Source organism: Pelmatolapia mariae, linkage group LG5 (genome assembly GCF_036321145.2).
Source record: "Pelmatolapia mariae isolate MD_Pm_ZW linkage group LG5, Pm_UMD_F_2, whole genome shotgun sequence".
NCBI lineage: Eukaryota > Metazoa > Chordata > Actinopteri > Cichliformes > Cichlidae > Pelmatolapia > Pelmatolapia mariae.
In genome coordinates, this window is record NC_086231.1 from 18949592 (window position 1) to 18965608 (window position 16017).

General features: G+C 38.9%; 1 protein-coding gene across 1 annotated transcript in view; it reads right to left on the reverse strand.

Moving 5' to 3' along the window:
* LOC134627690 (voltage-dependent calcium channel subunit alpha-2/delta-2-like) overlaps positions 1 to 16017 on the reverse strand; it is a 40103-nt gene that overhangs the window by 12809 nt on the left and 11277 nt on the right. Inside the window, exons 3-15 of the mRNA XM_063474015.1 lie at positions 12652 to 12768; positions 11041 to 11100; positions 6801 to 6845; positions 6270 to 6405; positions 6051 to 6182; positions 5888 to 5945; positions 5743 to 5793; positions 2868 to 2967; positions 2616 to 2777; positions 2390 to 2500; positions 2189 to 2267; positions 286 to 335; positions 19 to 108 (exon numbers count right to left, since the gene is read on the reverse strand). Coding sequence (XP_063330085.1) covers positions 19 to 108; positions 286 to 335; positions 2189 to 2267; positions 2390 to 2500; positions 2616 to 2777; positions 2868 to 2967; positions 5743 to 5793; positions 5888 to 5945; positions 6051 to 6182; positions 6270 to 6405; positions 6801 to 6845; positions 11041 to 11100; positions 12652 to 12768 — 1191 coding nt within the window. The remainder of the gene's footprint in view (positions 1 to 18; positions 109 to 285; positions 336 to 2188; positions 2268 to 2389; positions 2501 to 2615; positions 2778 to 2867; positions 2968 to 5742; positions 5794 to 5887; positions 5946 to 6050; positions 6183 to 6269; positions 6406 to 6800; positions 6846 to 11040; positions 11101 to 12651; positions 12769 to 16017) is intronic.

The following is a 16017-nucleotide window of genomic DNA, read 5'->3' on the forward strand; positions in this document are numbered from 1 at the left end:
GAGCTCATGCCGTCTCACCAGAGCATCCTGATACACATTGGTCCACTGAACCTGCTTGGCTTCGCTGCCTGCCAGAACCATGGGGCGTCCCAGCACGTCAAGGTACTCCTGACAAAACACAGAGATACGTGACAGGCCGCAGCTTGAAAACAACCGACAACATCAGGCCTCTGGGAGAAGGCTGAGCAAACAAATGAGCATAGATGTTTCTATAGGACGAGCGAGTGCCACAAAGAGAATGAGCAAACAGGGATCATCTGTATTAGAGGCACTAGACAAACCCACCTGGGTGTTAATCCTTATAGCGCAGATGGAACGGATCTCGAAATAGTAACCTGGCAAGCGACGAAGAAAAAAAGGCAACCAGCGAGAGAGAGAGAGAGAGAGAGAGAGAGAGAGAGAGGGGATGTGTGAGCGGTTCTTTCAAAAAAACCCCAAAAAAACCAACAACACTGGAGTGGTGCTCATAAATATTCTAGATTTGACTGGATGTTACTAGACCAGTGACTCAGCCTTTAAAACCCCACAGGTAGGAAGCTTAAAGAAGAAAACTACTGAGCTTTAACACAGAGGTATCTATATTCATGAAATTCAGTCAAGACCATTCAATCAGCTGGAAGTCTAAAATCCAATGACTGATCTCTTGATGGGATGAGGATTGAACAGTCTCAGTCCTCATCCCTTTCCATTCATTGTTTCAAATTATCCCACATCCATATGTTTGTGTCTTTTTCATAATTCCAAACACATAAAAAAATGTATTGTGCATTTTTAAATATTCTGGTTGTCTTCCTTAAAACACAGCCTGACATATTTATTGTCTTTGCAAACTTTGCAAAGGGATTTCCTAGATTTTTAAAGAATTTGTAATGAAGGTTTCAAGGTCAGAGCAGTGAGACGCTGAGAGTTTAGGCCACAACGTTTAACGGTTAACAAAATATAACAAGTGTTGCTCCGCTGATCTATTTTATAAAACCATCAATTATTCAGTCAAAACTAGCAAACCAGGAGGACACTGACAATGCTTTTTCTCTTGGGTCAAAATATCACTCGGCGGGCATGAATTTTTCAAGGCGCTGGCAGATGCACGACATTCCCCCACGTTCTCACCAAAGAGGTTTTCGGTGTCAGTGAATAACTGTTGGGCCTTAAAATATCTACACAAACAAAACTGTGGTAGCGACCTCTCTGTGAGTACCAGCACCTCCTTAAAGTCAAGTCCTCTAACAGGATCAGTGTGTTTTACATTATGCTCGGTTATTTATTGGTTCTATTCGTATTTATTCCCATTCTTACAGATATTGATGTTTAGGATTTCTTATTCAACTCATAACAATGAGTAAAAACTTCTTCATGCAGCTGTTCCCTTTAAGGATGACCACTGAGGATCATTTGCCTCCATGTCACCCTATCCCTAGCATTCTCTTCTGTCACACCAACCCTCTGCATGGCCTTCATCACTTCATCCATGAACCGTCATCAGTCGTCCACTTTTCCTCCTGCCTGGCAGATCCATATTTAACTTTGTCCAGCATAGTCACTATTCCTCCTCTGCACATGTCCAAACCATCACAACCTTGTCTCTCTAACTTCATCTCCAAATTGTTCACCCCGAGTTGTCCCTCTGATGTCATCATTTCTAATTCTGTCCCACCCGGGCAATTACGATGACAATCTCAGCATCTTCAAGTCTGACACCTTCAGCTCGGCCTCCTGTATTTCTGTTTGTGCCACAGCAGGCCTCACTACCATCTTATAAAGCTTCCCTTTCACACTTGCTGTTGTCAGTCACAAATGACCCCTGATTTTCATCTCCACCCACTCTAACCTACCTGCACGTCAGCTGCTTTGAATGCTTGACCCATGGTTGACCCAGGGTGTCATCAGAACCCTCTTTTGATGCCCTATTATATGCTTTTTGCTAGATCCTCAAAGACATAGTGCAAGTTCATCTAGCCAAACATTGCACACATTTCAGTGCTTTTTCTCGGCATGAAGCCACAAAAAACAAAAAAGTAGTAAAACTACAAATATTTTTATTTATCATTACTTTTTTTTATCAAGTGATCCACAGAATACATCATCTCATCATCTCATCTTATCATCTCAAAACAGTTTTTAATTTTTAATTTTTTAATACCATGGACTGAATCCTTTTGTAGTCTACAGTATATGAAGCTGAACTCACCTTTATTGGTGCACGCAATCCATTGTAAGGGTGTGACATCATAGTTATGCTGGCCCACGGAAAAGGTAAATACTCGAACCTGACATGGGAGAATAGAAGAAATGTCAAATTAACTGTCATAGGGTGATTAGACACTACAGAAACATCCTGCTCGAATGCAGGAGGTAATGGAGAGGTGTCTGATTTGCACGAGAAACTGACCGTTTTGTTGGGCCAGTTGTATTGCATGAAAACATCCTGAGCTCGGTCCTCTCCTCCGTCAGTAAACAGCATGATTATTTTATTGCAGTTAGCCCGGGGGACATTTGTTTTCTGAAAATTAGGAAAAAACAAAATGCACGTGTCAGTCAATGCAGTAAAACTGCATGCAGAACCTTTATTTTATCACATAATGCCCAGTCAAACAAAATCAGTATAGATGACTTGCATTTAATAGCTGATTGAAGGCAAAGTGAAATCCAGACTTGTAGTCGGTGGTGCCTTTAGCCTGCATCTGCTGCACTGCATCCTTGAAAATCTTTTTGTTGCGCACATTAGCCTGGACTAGATGGCTAAAGCAAGGGACCACAGCCACAGCCTTCTCATTAAACTGAAACACAGGAGCAGACGCAGTTTGAAAACAACAGGGGAAATGATGGAAAACCAATGTTCAGATTCAGTAAGTGTAGCATATGCTAACCCTGGCCACATTGACGTAGTCATCATCGGATAAAGTGTCCAGCATTTCCATCACTGACGCTTTGATCAGTTTCAGGGTGAGTCCACTGACACTGCCACTCCTGAGGAAACATCAGAATAAACATGCTTAAATAAATACTTGTGTGGAGACAAACAAAAGGCAAGAAGATAATTTTGTATGAGGGAGTGCAAAATTACGCATTTATGTGTCAAGAGTATTAACTAATCCTAAAGGTTTTGGCTCAGCTGTAGTTAAAACTCGCAAAATGGTGCTAAAGACGATCTAATTTTATCCATTTTTATGCCAATTGACAGTTGTGGAGAGCATAGTCTGACTCAGGGGTGTCAAACTTCAGGCTCAGGGACCAAAATTGGGTCAGCAAACACTCTAATTTAGCCCATTGAATGACTTCGGAAAATGTGAAGGAGGGCATAGATTTTGGAATTTCAGGTGTATTTTCATACGTTTTACAACCAAAGCATTCGTACTATACCAAAGTAATTACAGTAAGTGATAAATAAACAATTAAATGACAAAAAAAAATCAGTTTTTTCACTACCTACTATAAAAAAAAATTTTTATTTTAACAATGTTTATACCACAAGTCAACAAAGACTGAAAACCTGAGACTTGCTGCTGAAATTGCACCTTTTTTTATACTGAGGTATCTCAGGGATTAAACTTCTTCACACTCACAGGAAGGGCACTTTACTAGTTCAGCCCACAGGACGCACTGCACTGCTGTGCCTGATACAAGTACGTCTGGCAATATTCAATTCAATTTAATTTATATAGCGCCAAATCACAACAACAGTCGCCCCAAGGAGCTCGAAATAAAAACTCAACAGAAAAGTTCTGTACTGTAACTGTAAAAGTCTCCCTCAAAGTGAAGATTTTTTTTTCTTGAAAACTTTCAAACTCTTTTCGTGAGCCAGGTTTAAAATAATTCAAGAGGCCAGTTTAAAAAGAACAGAATAATTCATAATGCCTCCACTAAAGTCTTCAGTAGTGCTGCAAAATCTCTCCTGCTGCAGTGATTGATCGGCACTGATAAATATATTCAGTGGTTATATAATGGTACTTTTCACTCCTTTACTTTCCACTTCTGTTTTAATTTTGTACAGTTTGCATTCAACAAAACACAAATTTCTGCAGTACTAGTGGAAATGTGATCTCAAAAACTACAGTAAAAATATGGCTAAAAAATAAAGCTCATGAATACTGCATGGAAGAATAGATCTGAATTTATTTATTTTTTTGCATTTTTTGCTATCCTAATGTACACATGATGAGCAACCAGGTTTCAAACTTATGAAAGGTCTGCTGATTTCCCACATTGAGCTTAACAATGGGATTAACCTTGCAGTAAGTACCAATGAAGTATGTCCTTTTACCACAATAGCAACCATGGGGACAGCACAGCAACAAAAGACTGCTGTTCTCGAGCGTGAGTTTGAATTCACTCAGCAAAAAAAAGCAAAACATTAGTGTCTGCTCTGCCATAGAAATACAAATGTTTCTGATTAAAGCAATACTTGAAAAACATTTATGAAATATACAAATTTGCAGATGACAAAATGATGCTACAGCCAACAGCTTGTTGTTAAACAAAATACCAAAAACAGAGAGCAAAATACCTAATCGAGTTTTGCCCTAAGGCAGAAGGAATGTACAATTAAAGCAGTATTTCACACTTTATCCAACATAGTGCAAATCATGCTGATGAAAATGTTCCAACAGAAAGGCTCACACAGTGAAAAACAACCAGGCTGGACGTGCGGGAAGTTAAAACAGGCACTTTAAATTGCCAGGGGTGAGGGGAAAAAAATCTATATAGTCTATGCGTATTTTACGATACATTATATCCATACAGGGACACCAAATATTGATATTTTGTTGCATAAATTAAAATACTCTGGGACTACGAACTAGAGGGCTCATCACGCCTGTAGGAGGTAATCTTTCTGGAAACAGTTGAAGTCTGACTTGGACTGACCGCCATCCCTCTTTCAAAGGTTTGCAAATAACTGCTGTCTACTCAGAGTGCCAACATGTTGCCATCAGTATGAATGAGACTTTATCAGCAAGGGGACTCGACTCAGCTAGCTGCTGGCTGGTTGTATTCTAGTTACATTCCTATAAAACAGGAAGATTCTTGAGTGCAAATCTAATAATTTTCAGTCTGTAGACTTTAACAGATATGTGATTTTCTATGATTTATCACATTTGCTGTATTATCAGAAACAGATTGCAAGTATTTGCCAACTTGACCGCATTCAATCACGACTGATATCATACTGACTGTCAACATTTAGCAGGTTTTAGTGACAGCTTGAACATCTAATTTTGCAGCAAAAAAATAAATAAAAATTGGATTGAACAGATAATGACAAAGTTTAACTTTGAGGACATAACATGTGTTTGAAAACAGGTGATAAATCATATGAATATCACAAAATGTTAAAAATCGCAATAATATGCATCATCAGAAAGTGAAAATGTGGTTAATAAAACAACAACTAAAGGGGATCATAAAGCTCTAACCTTCAAAATTAAACAGGGAGCAAAATGAAAGAAGGGCAGAGGTGAAATTTGCATGGTTAACAGTGAGAGGCACACCGAGAAAAACTCAGGAGGGGCATAAGAAAAGTAATGAAATTCAGTAAAACGACTTGATGTTACAAGAAAAATCCAAGAATCAAGATTAAAAAAAACCACATGGGCAGAAAAAAAGCGATTTCCTGGACTCTCTGTACATTGCCAGCCAGTCTAGCCTTTGCTTGTGTCCAGCTGTGATGCTAAACTAAGATAACCATGAGAAAAGTGAATGTTCATTCTCTGAATGGGTCAAAAGGAGTTCATCAGAATTACTCACACGTCAACAAGGATGACCATGTCTTTGGGGGATGAGGCACCCTGGATGTACCTGTGGGGAAAAAAGCAGAGTACACAAAACTTCATCTGCTTCAATTTATTGCATGCAGCCCACATGTAAACATGTTTAAAGCTGGAACGCATACCAGGGCCTCCTCCTGACATCATACAGGTCAATTTTATCAGGAGCTTTCCAGGGTGTTGCTGCAAAAAAAAAAACAGAAGAAAATATTCATGTCATAGTATTTACTTTGACTTTGGCTTATTCACCTCCTACCTGACAGCTGGAACCTAAAAACTAAAACCTACCTGGATAATAGCGAGTGACTCCTGTCGCGCTCCCAAATGCTTGCCACAGCAGTGACGGATCCTCTCGACTATTCTCCATGAAGACTTTCTCCAACGCTTGCGTCCAGTTCAGTTCGTTTAGAATGACGGGAGCTAATCAACAAACGGTGACATATTTTAAATACACACCTTAACCTTAAGCTAATTGCAAACATGTCTTTACAGACTGGGGACTCTTACCTCCTTTATAAATATCCGTGGGAATCTGAACAGCTGTGTAGGAATAGTTGACATTATTCTTGAAGTTTGGGTCATACACAAACTCCAGCTTGATGTGAGAGGGATTTTCCACCTCTCCTTCTCCATCCATGGAATACTACATGAACAGGAGGACAAGCACATGAAGCACAAACACATTTCTCTCCCTAATACTTAATACTGTAGTTGAGTCAATTCAGGCTATGTCAAGTAAGTATAAGCCAAATACAGTGGAACCTCGGATTGCGAGTAACTTGACCTACGAGTAATGAGCAAAAAACTCATAGTCAGTGACTTATATAGAAAATACCTTTAAAAATGATTTTTATATGAATATTTTGGGAGCTCGGAGCGGTCCATCAATCATTTCTCATGGGGAAAATTCTCTTTGACATACGAAGGTTTTGGTTTGCGAGCAGCAACAAATCATACTCATAAACCAAGGTACTACTGTACTTAGTTTTTTTTTGTTTTTTTTTTAATAAAAGTTCAGTTTATTTGTCCCTTACTCACATAATCCAGCTCTGCCTTGGAATCATAATAAGCCATGTCCAGCTCCTAGTAGAGAACAGATGGAGATATGAAGAGGCTGCAACTGTGAAACAGTTTGAGGACAAGTAATCATATGCATGCATGTGTCAAGTCTGTCTCTGCACAGTTCTTCATAAGCGTAGCCACTACTTAGAATGTATGTTCATTTAAAATGATGCCCATCGAAAGTCCAAAACTGCATTTTTTTAATACTACAACCCTGCTTCAAAACAAAAAACAAACAAAAAAAAACCAAATCAATGTCTTTTTAATAATTTAAGTAATATTTTTGAAAATTATATACAGTTTAGAATTAAATGTGGTCCGATGCTGCTGAAATAAACAAGGCCACTCACTGATGAGTACACTTGTGAACATTCACTCTGAGATGAATTTCTTTCAGCTATCTGTAAGAGTGACCTTCTCTGTTCTTTATATTTTATAAAAAGCAGACAAGCTACCTATACATGTTCATGATTTAGAGTTGAGCATACTCCTACTAAATCTGTATTTATCGTTCACGTTCTCAGACATGCAAGTCACTCATACCTGCATACAACCCCCGTACGAGCATGGATGCCGTACGTGTGCTGATAACTAGCTGGATGTTCAGAAATGTTTTCTATATTGTCTGAAGTTTCAGGAACTTGCTGAAATGCTTTTTTTTATTCATGGTAGGATTTCAGCATGCTTTTGTGGATAAATCATCAAAAAATTCCAAGGCAGTCTCATTTCAAATACCGTAAAATGCCTTTATTCTTATAGGATGGTCAGGTTTAACTTAAAAAAGAACAAGCAAAAAAACCAATGCATTTCAGCAGGCAAGCCTTGTTATAGTTGTTGCTCTTAGTTAAATGTAGATGCAGAGACAATGTTAGCAGACATGCTGAATCACTGAATCACATGACCATAGACCATGAAATGCCACCTAATGATTTTCTATTGTCGTTGACTGAATGGACGTTAACTAACAACATTACACAGTATTTAAACAGACCAAAGGATGTGCTATGGAGGCTTTTTTAGTCCTCCTTAAGCAGGTGTATAACTGGGTCAAAGGGAAGAAAACTGTTAAATTATAAAAGAAATATTTGTTTTTTTCAAACACATTATTCAGAAAAAGATTGTTTGTCTTAATCTGGATCATGTTTTTTAAAATAAAATCAATCCCAATATTAAATTATTTTAGTGTACAGCAGGGAGAAAATAAAATTCTTATATCTTATAACCTTTAAAGAGAATAAAGGGACTTTGCATACATCTGTATTTAGAAAATTAACAGACAGAAACATTATGGTACACGCCAGCAGCTTTCACCCAAAGTGGCTTAAAGAAAATGTCCCTTTTGGTCAATTCTAATGAGTGAGGACAGTCTGCACCCAGGAAAAGGATTGTGAGGCTAAATCTAAGGAAATAGCGTTTTCAGGAACATAGATATAGAAACACTATCCAACACCTGGACACACAAACCTTATTTAAAAGAAATGTTCCAAAACTAATAAAACATAAGTTAGTCTTGGGGAAAACATACAGTACAGAGGCAGAGACAAATAAACATATAATAACAGGAATTGGGGTATTATTGGGAGTGATGGTGTAATGACCCAGATCTCCTCTGAACCACCATTAATCAGTTTTAGGAGGACTCTCACCCTACACAACAAACTGGTACACACCAATCAACAACCAGACTCCCAGGAACATGGCTGTGCCCAAAACCCAGAGAATCCTCTTTGATAAATCATGAAGTTCTTTCATGACTTAGCCCATGTGTATCTTTTCTAATGAGCACCTCAAATAGAAGCAGTTTGAATCCAGGGATTTGAGACTTTGTTGTTCTCTGTCTCTCTCAGTCAGGCCCCTCTCCAGGGTGTACCCCACCTCTTGCCCAGTCACAGCTGGGGGGGGGGACAGGCACCAGCTGTTCCGAGACCCCAAGCTGGATGCACGGATCCAAAACATTCTTTCCCAGAGAGGAGTTACAGCCAAAAAAAATTATTCCTCCATCCATAAAATGTTAACAAAAAGCACAAGAGCTTTCCAAAGTAACACTTTCATCTAAACAGCAGCCAAAAAAAGTACAGAAGTCTTTAGTTTAAAACTACATTTTTAAAAAAAGGAAAAGCTGCATTTGTGATGTTGTAACCACCAAATGTTTCCTATTGTTCGGTACTGTTTTCTGTTCAGCACTCTCACATTATGAATCAGTAGACAGGCTGTTAGGCTTGTGTGGAGCATCGCCATCTGTTACTGTCTTTACTTCAGAGTACGCGTGACATCTACACTGAGGTGGATGTGTTCCTATTTTTGGCCTGTTCTGATTACCAGATTTGATCTCCAAAGAGCGCCTTAGCCTAAATCGAACTTAACATGACAACTCCATCAGTCTGCCGTTAGTCATCCTGTTGTTAGTAATATAAAGTTTTAGCACCTCTGAAAACACCGAGCTATCAGTCAGTGTTCTTTTTCAGTCAGTCCAAAGAAATGATGCTGCTCATCCACCATGTTAACTTCTCCTATGAGCTCTGCTTCTTCTAACATTAATCTGTCAGCAGCGATAAAGGATAGTTTCATTCATATATGATAAAAAAGGAGACGTTTAGGATTTACTCAGATCGTCTCTTCAATCTGTCTCTTTCTCATCATGCCCTCACCTTTATGTATAACAATATGCTTGTTCCTATCTTTGCTAAGAGACAGATGAGAAGATGGGTATCACTCTTATATCCCTCTGCTAAATATAGAGCTCCACGCTAAGCAGGCTGGGTTGCTCAGCTTACATACTGGTTACAAGTGGAAACAACACCATCTCTATACAAATATTTATTTTAAAAAACCCAAAGAGTAAAATTGGTAATCTTTGCTGATCAGGCCTTTTTACTTTCAGACTTTATATAGCACCAAATCACAAAAACAGTCCCATCAAGGTGCTTTTTCCACTAAGGTAAAGCTCCCACAATTATGGAGATAAAACCCATAATACCATAAAACCCAAACGACGCCCTTTAAGCAAGCACTTGGCAACAGTGGGAAGGAAAAACTCCCTTTTAACAAGAACAAATCTCTGACAGAACTATGCTCATTTAGGAGCAGCCATCTGCCACAACCGGACTCTGCTTACAGAGATGGAAAGAGCATCTTTGAATGCACAGCATATCCAGGCTAATGGTGATGGTGTAATGGTGTGGGGGCTATTTACTTGGCACACTTTCGGCCTCTTAGTATTGATCATCATTTAAAAACTCCAGCCTACGTGGCCATGTCCTTCTCTTTATGTTAACAGTGTACCATCTTCTGATGATCAAATCACTTTGCCTACATTCAAAAACAGAGGAAGAAACGAAAACAACGGCCAGTTAAGATGTGGAAATCTAACTGGGAGCCTAAGGCAAACTTCACAAAGTGGTCAACAGTGTCTACTCAGATTGTAGCGGATGAGCAAAAACATGTAGTCCTTTGAAATCACAGGGGAATTCAGTGCCTCTGAGAAGGATGTGAGAACCCATGTGAGAGGATGAGGTTAATCCCGTCTCATTTTGTCGGGGAAATGAAGCAGACCGAGTGGAAAAGTGGAATGCCAATGTGTGTAGGACTCAAAAGAACCACACGGCTGAGTGCACTCAGTCATCTGTTTCAGCCAGACGAGCGCAGCGCAGAGGGATCCACTCAGCTGCCTGGTGTAAATGTTTCTTTCTCAGGTCATCCCGTTTAGAGACACAGGGCTGAGAAACATACCCCTGAATTATTTTATTCAGTGAATTCAAGATAAAATTGTACCGTTTCTAACATGTTAGGAAATGTGTGATGACAAGTATGATGACATGTGCTTTTTGAAAAGTTTTTAGGGAAACAATACAGTGTATTACAATAACATATATTATTGTAATACACTGTATTGTTTCCTTAATTTTTTAATCGACACATTTTCAAGTATTTCAAAGATATTATTTTTTTGAAAAAAAAATTTCCCCTTGAAATTACTATAGATTGACTCAAGTTCAAATCCACTATGGACACAAAAAGCCTTATGAAGAAAAGTAAAGCCGAATATGTTGAAAACAAAAACCCACCAAGGCCTTACAAGTAATTAAATAAACGCATTTGGAAATGGAAAGTAAAAGAAATGGAGCTGAATTTGCTACATGCACAACTATCAAAGCTATAAACTGAGTAACATTATATTTCTAATTTGAACTGAGAATATAATGTTATTGAGACTTACCTTGATTTCATCCTGCCACAGATGCTCCCGCTGGAGCCGCTCTGCTTCACTGGCTAACCTCTACAGAGACACAGCCACATTAGACAAGCAAGTATGATGACATGTTCAATTTCTCTAATCAGATGATTTTGGGGGAAGGTCACTATTAGACAGACTTAATCAGACTTGTGTTAACTGGTGTTTGTAAATGATACTGTGGTCCTGCATTTTGCAGGACATGAAATGGGTTCTCAATCAAACTTTTCTGTCTTTGCTTGCATCTGTGCTATAAGCAAGTAACATTTGTATCTATAGGTCATATCTTTACAAAACCTTTTTTTAGGTTTTGCACAAACAGCATTGTACAAAAGGACAGAGAAATGGATTGCATGTAGCAATGTGAAAATAAACTTCACCCTCTATCATTTCTAAGGTTTTAGGTATAAAAACATAATTTAAAAAATCATCTGGTCTTTAAAAGGTTATAAAATTAAGTAACTATAATCTGCTGATATTCTGTGTTTTGTTTTTGCTAAGCATGGTGCTCTAACTTATGTGCAAAAATCTCCACTTTATTCTGGTCTATACAAATGATGTTGCAAAGACCTTGTGGTTTGTTTAGATGCAGCTTTCCAACCCTAAGCCATGCTGTTCATTTTAGAGAGAGGAGGCTTTCTCCTGGCAGCCCTTCCAAACAAAATGTACTTGTTCGGTCTTCTTCTAATGCTAACTGTCACAGTTTCTCTAAGCTTTGCTCAGGCAAATGGACTGATTCTTATATAGCGCTTTTCTAGTCTCCCGGAGTACTCAAAGCGCTCTATACAACATGCCACATTCACCCAATCACACCCATTCTCACAAGCACTTTCTCTGAACTTAGTGCTTTCTAAGTACATTCACACACATTCATTCATACTCCGATGGATGCATTGGAGAGCAACTTGGGGTTAGTATCTTGCCCAAGGATACTTGGCATGCAGATTGGAGGAGCCAAGGATCGAACCACCTTCCGATCAGTAGGTGACCTGCTCTACCTCCTGAGCTACAGCCACCCCAGCAAATTCACCACTCCAGCGAAGATTAGCAGCTGTTTTGAGGCTTTTACCCTTGTGAATAACATTTCTCGCTATATTGGAAATGGTTTTATAATCCTTCCCAGATTGACAGCAGCAGCAATAATTGTTTCTCTGAGATCATTGCTGAATTTTTTTCCTCCTTGGCACTGTGCTAACACACAACTGAATGCTCCAGACCAGCAAACTGATAAATCTTTTTCTTTCAGAGAGGTGCACATACTTGATGATGATCGGTTAACTGGGTATATTTGATTATCAACATCTCTTAACTCCCTTAGATTTAGTAAATGTTTAGTTAGATTTTCACACACTAATTCTGCAGTTTGATTTTTGGTAATTAAATAAGGACACAGTGTAATATGTCAGTTGCTGTGCATCTGAGATTGTATTTATCTAATATTAGAAAAATGAGAAGGACCAGATTATTTTATGTTGTGATAAGTAGGGCGTTTCTTTTATACATGTTTTTAAAGCAACATTGTATGATTATGGCATTAAGAAATTAATATTTATAAATCACAAGATAAAAATACAAAACTTGAGGAAACATACTTACATCAAGTGCTTTGCGCTTTTTAGCCAGAAGTTTCTCAATATCCGAGGCCACTTTTTCAACAATCTTCCGAGGCTGATTCTTCACCAGACTAAACCGACGCCTTTCTTCATTGTATATCTGTAAAGTTTGAATGGACAGCTGTTAAAAACATGTGCAACATGTGCATCGAGTGCAAACCTCACTCCTGCTGACTTTTCCAGAGATAAGTTATCTATGAATAAATCGTTTTTTTCATGAACCTGCAGAATAAAAAAGGACACTGACAGAGTGTCTGAGACAGAGCTGTAAGATTCAAAGCTCGACAATTTGCGAAAGCTCATCTGTTCATTGAAGGCGCACTTGCTGTGTCTGCGTGTACAGTCCAATTCTAAGTTGTCTCCTTTCATGCATAAGTATTTATGAACACTGTGTTTTCACACTGAAGCACCCAAAGTAATTTTATGTGCAATCATCACCATGTCATAAAAAACATATAGAAAGTAATCTACATTAGAGTTAATTTATGCTTAAATTAAAAAGGCATATTTGTATCACACAGCGGACTTTCTATAAATTAGATGCGTGTTATACACATGGGGATCTTAAGCTTGATACATCCAAATGACGCTCTTAATGCTTTTCTCTGCAGGGTCTGAATTTGAATTAGACCGCAGAGAGAAAGTTAAATTCAGAGCACCTGCCGTACAGCTTTGGTACAGCCACAGAAAGTACACAAGGAAACTTTACAGGTCAGTGGGAGACATCTGGGAATCACACTGGACTGATAGTGGGTGGAGCTGTATTGAGTAATGATTTTATTTAGGAGCAATACCTTCCTCAATATTTGTCTTAGAATCATTTCTGCTTTGAAATTCTTAGAGCTTAAATCGTGGCCACACTGCTAGTGCTGGTTTAGGCTCTTTTGCCTTCTGCCTTAATTTTTAATGGCGCTGATTCATCAAGGTGCTGAAAACATTCTGGTTCATATTGACATGACAGCATCAAAGAGTTGCTGTAGATCTGTCAGGTACATATCCATGATGAGATTTTCCTGGTCCACCACATCTCTAAGGTGCTCTATAAAGTAGTCAGACTCGAACGTCAAGGAAGGTGGTAGGGAAGCAGACTCAGCAGACATTTCGGGTTTCCAGAGGTGAGCAATTTATTTACAGTGAACCCCATCCTACATGAAACTTAACAACCCCCCCCCCCCCCCCCCCCCCCCCCCAAAGTAACTTAATTAACAAAACAAAAACACAGCTCGCCTCTCCTCTCTCATCTGAGCCTGGCAGAGACTGACTATATTGTAAGAATAGATTATTGTAGTATTAGGGATTTAGTTGTATTAACGATAGTAAAGCATTATATTCGTTATTCATTTAAGTAGGCCATAGGTCAAGCTGCTAAACACTCACACATAGAGCACACACACAGAATTGGGAGAATAAGTCAGAGGTGTATGTGAGAAGCAGAGGCGACAGAAAGGAGAACACAGTGTGCAAAGAAATGGGCAGCAAGGACACGAGATAGGGAGACAGCAGATAGACAGGCATTAGCAGGCGCCTAGTTTTGAGAGACAAAGGTTGGTGACTTCTGTGTCAATGTGTGCTGTTGGGGCCACCCCTATGGCATTATTGTGCCACTATTCTGAGCGCACGTAAAACAAATTTGCAGGTGCAAGTGTTGCATTTTGAGAAGAAATTTATTTTGAGCGAAGAAAAACTAAATTTGAGTGAACAAAACTCATTGCTGCGTGTAAAAAATGTATTTCAGTGTTTGCTATTATCCATATACACACACAATAGCAGCCCCTCTCGCTCAGTTTTTGCATTTGCGCTCACTCGCAATGTGTTGCTTGCGCTCTCAACATTTCTGCCCGTGCGCCTTCAACTCTTTCTGTACACCGTTATATTTGTGCCACAAAACCAGCCAATCACAGACTTGGATGCAAAAAAAATCTGATTGGTTGTTTTGGTCTCCAATCAGCTCGAAATGACGAAATGCAATATCCCAGAATGCATTTGAGTTTTGGACGTACAGTGAAGTACGCCACAAGGCAGTGGCGTACTTCACTGTACTTAGGGCCTGAGTACAGTGAAGTTTAGATGGTGTGGTCGTCTGCCGCTGTAGACCATCTGCTTCAACATTTGTTTGGTTTTTTTTAGTTATTTTTGACTCTTCTTCTTAGCACAGAGTGTTTAACCTCTGACTTCTGATCAATAAGACATTTCTCAACCAGAGAACTACTACTCAGTGGATATTTTCTCTTTTGTGTTCTCTGTAAACATTAGAGATGGTTGTACGGGGAATTCCCAGCAGATCACCATTTTCCTGCCTGTCTGGCATCCACAACCATGCCATGATCAAGCTCACTCAAATCACCTTCCCAATCTGATGATCAGTCTAACTTTAACAGGTCACCTTTAGTCTACATGAACCAAATGCATCGAGTTGCTGCCATGTTATTGGCTGGTATTGGCTAGATATTTGCATTAACAGGCAGTTGAACAGGTGTACCTAACAAAGCGGGCAGTGAGTGTACATTTGTTGCTTAGTCATCAGGTTTTCACTTTTCAGATTCAGATATTAGTTTTGTAGTAAAAAAAAAAAAAAAAAAAAAAAAGGTGCCTGGCATTTTTTATTATTTATAAATTTCATATCTCTCTATGGCAAAACTTTTCAATTATGTATTATTACACACAGAGTAGGATCTCCTTGTTGTCATCCAATACGCAAAGAGAATATTATTTTACAGCATCTTATTGTATGCTTACTGTATTTTAGGTTTATCTATCCCACATGCAAAGATGTTGGAGAAAGAATTAAGATAAGCCAAAAAGAAAGGCAGTGATCTGGATGAATCTGGTTGGCAAGCATACATACAGACTGCAAGAGGACTTTTCCCCTAAAATTAGCTTTCTTCCCTAACTTTAAAATGGCCCAAATGTTGAATACTGACCAGATGCTTTACTGGCCCATGCTGCACAGATGGGAACATGCAGCGATGAACAGGGTGTTTCTGTGAACTGTGCAGTCTGTGAAGAACTAGGTCTTGTGTAGAATCCATCAAGGAGCACCACTGAGGACACGCATTATGTGGGTAAAACATAGACAACAACCATGTAGGAACATAAATATTGAACCTGGTAGCATTTTCCTCATTAAATATATTTCTAATAGGGCTATTGAGATGAAATGCAAGTCAGGTGATTGATTGGGTCGATCTATCAGCTTCATGAGGACACACATATGATTTTTCTCTTAGTATTTAGGTATGAAAACAAAACCAACAGCACAAAGAGACTTTAAAGCGATCGCCACAGTGATTCTACTTTAGAAACAGGAACAGAAACTAAACTACTATAAGAAATGGTTCTTATTCCCAGC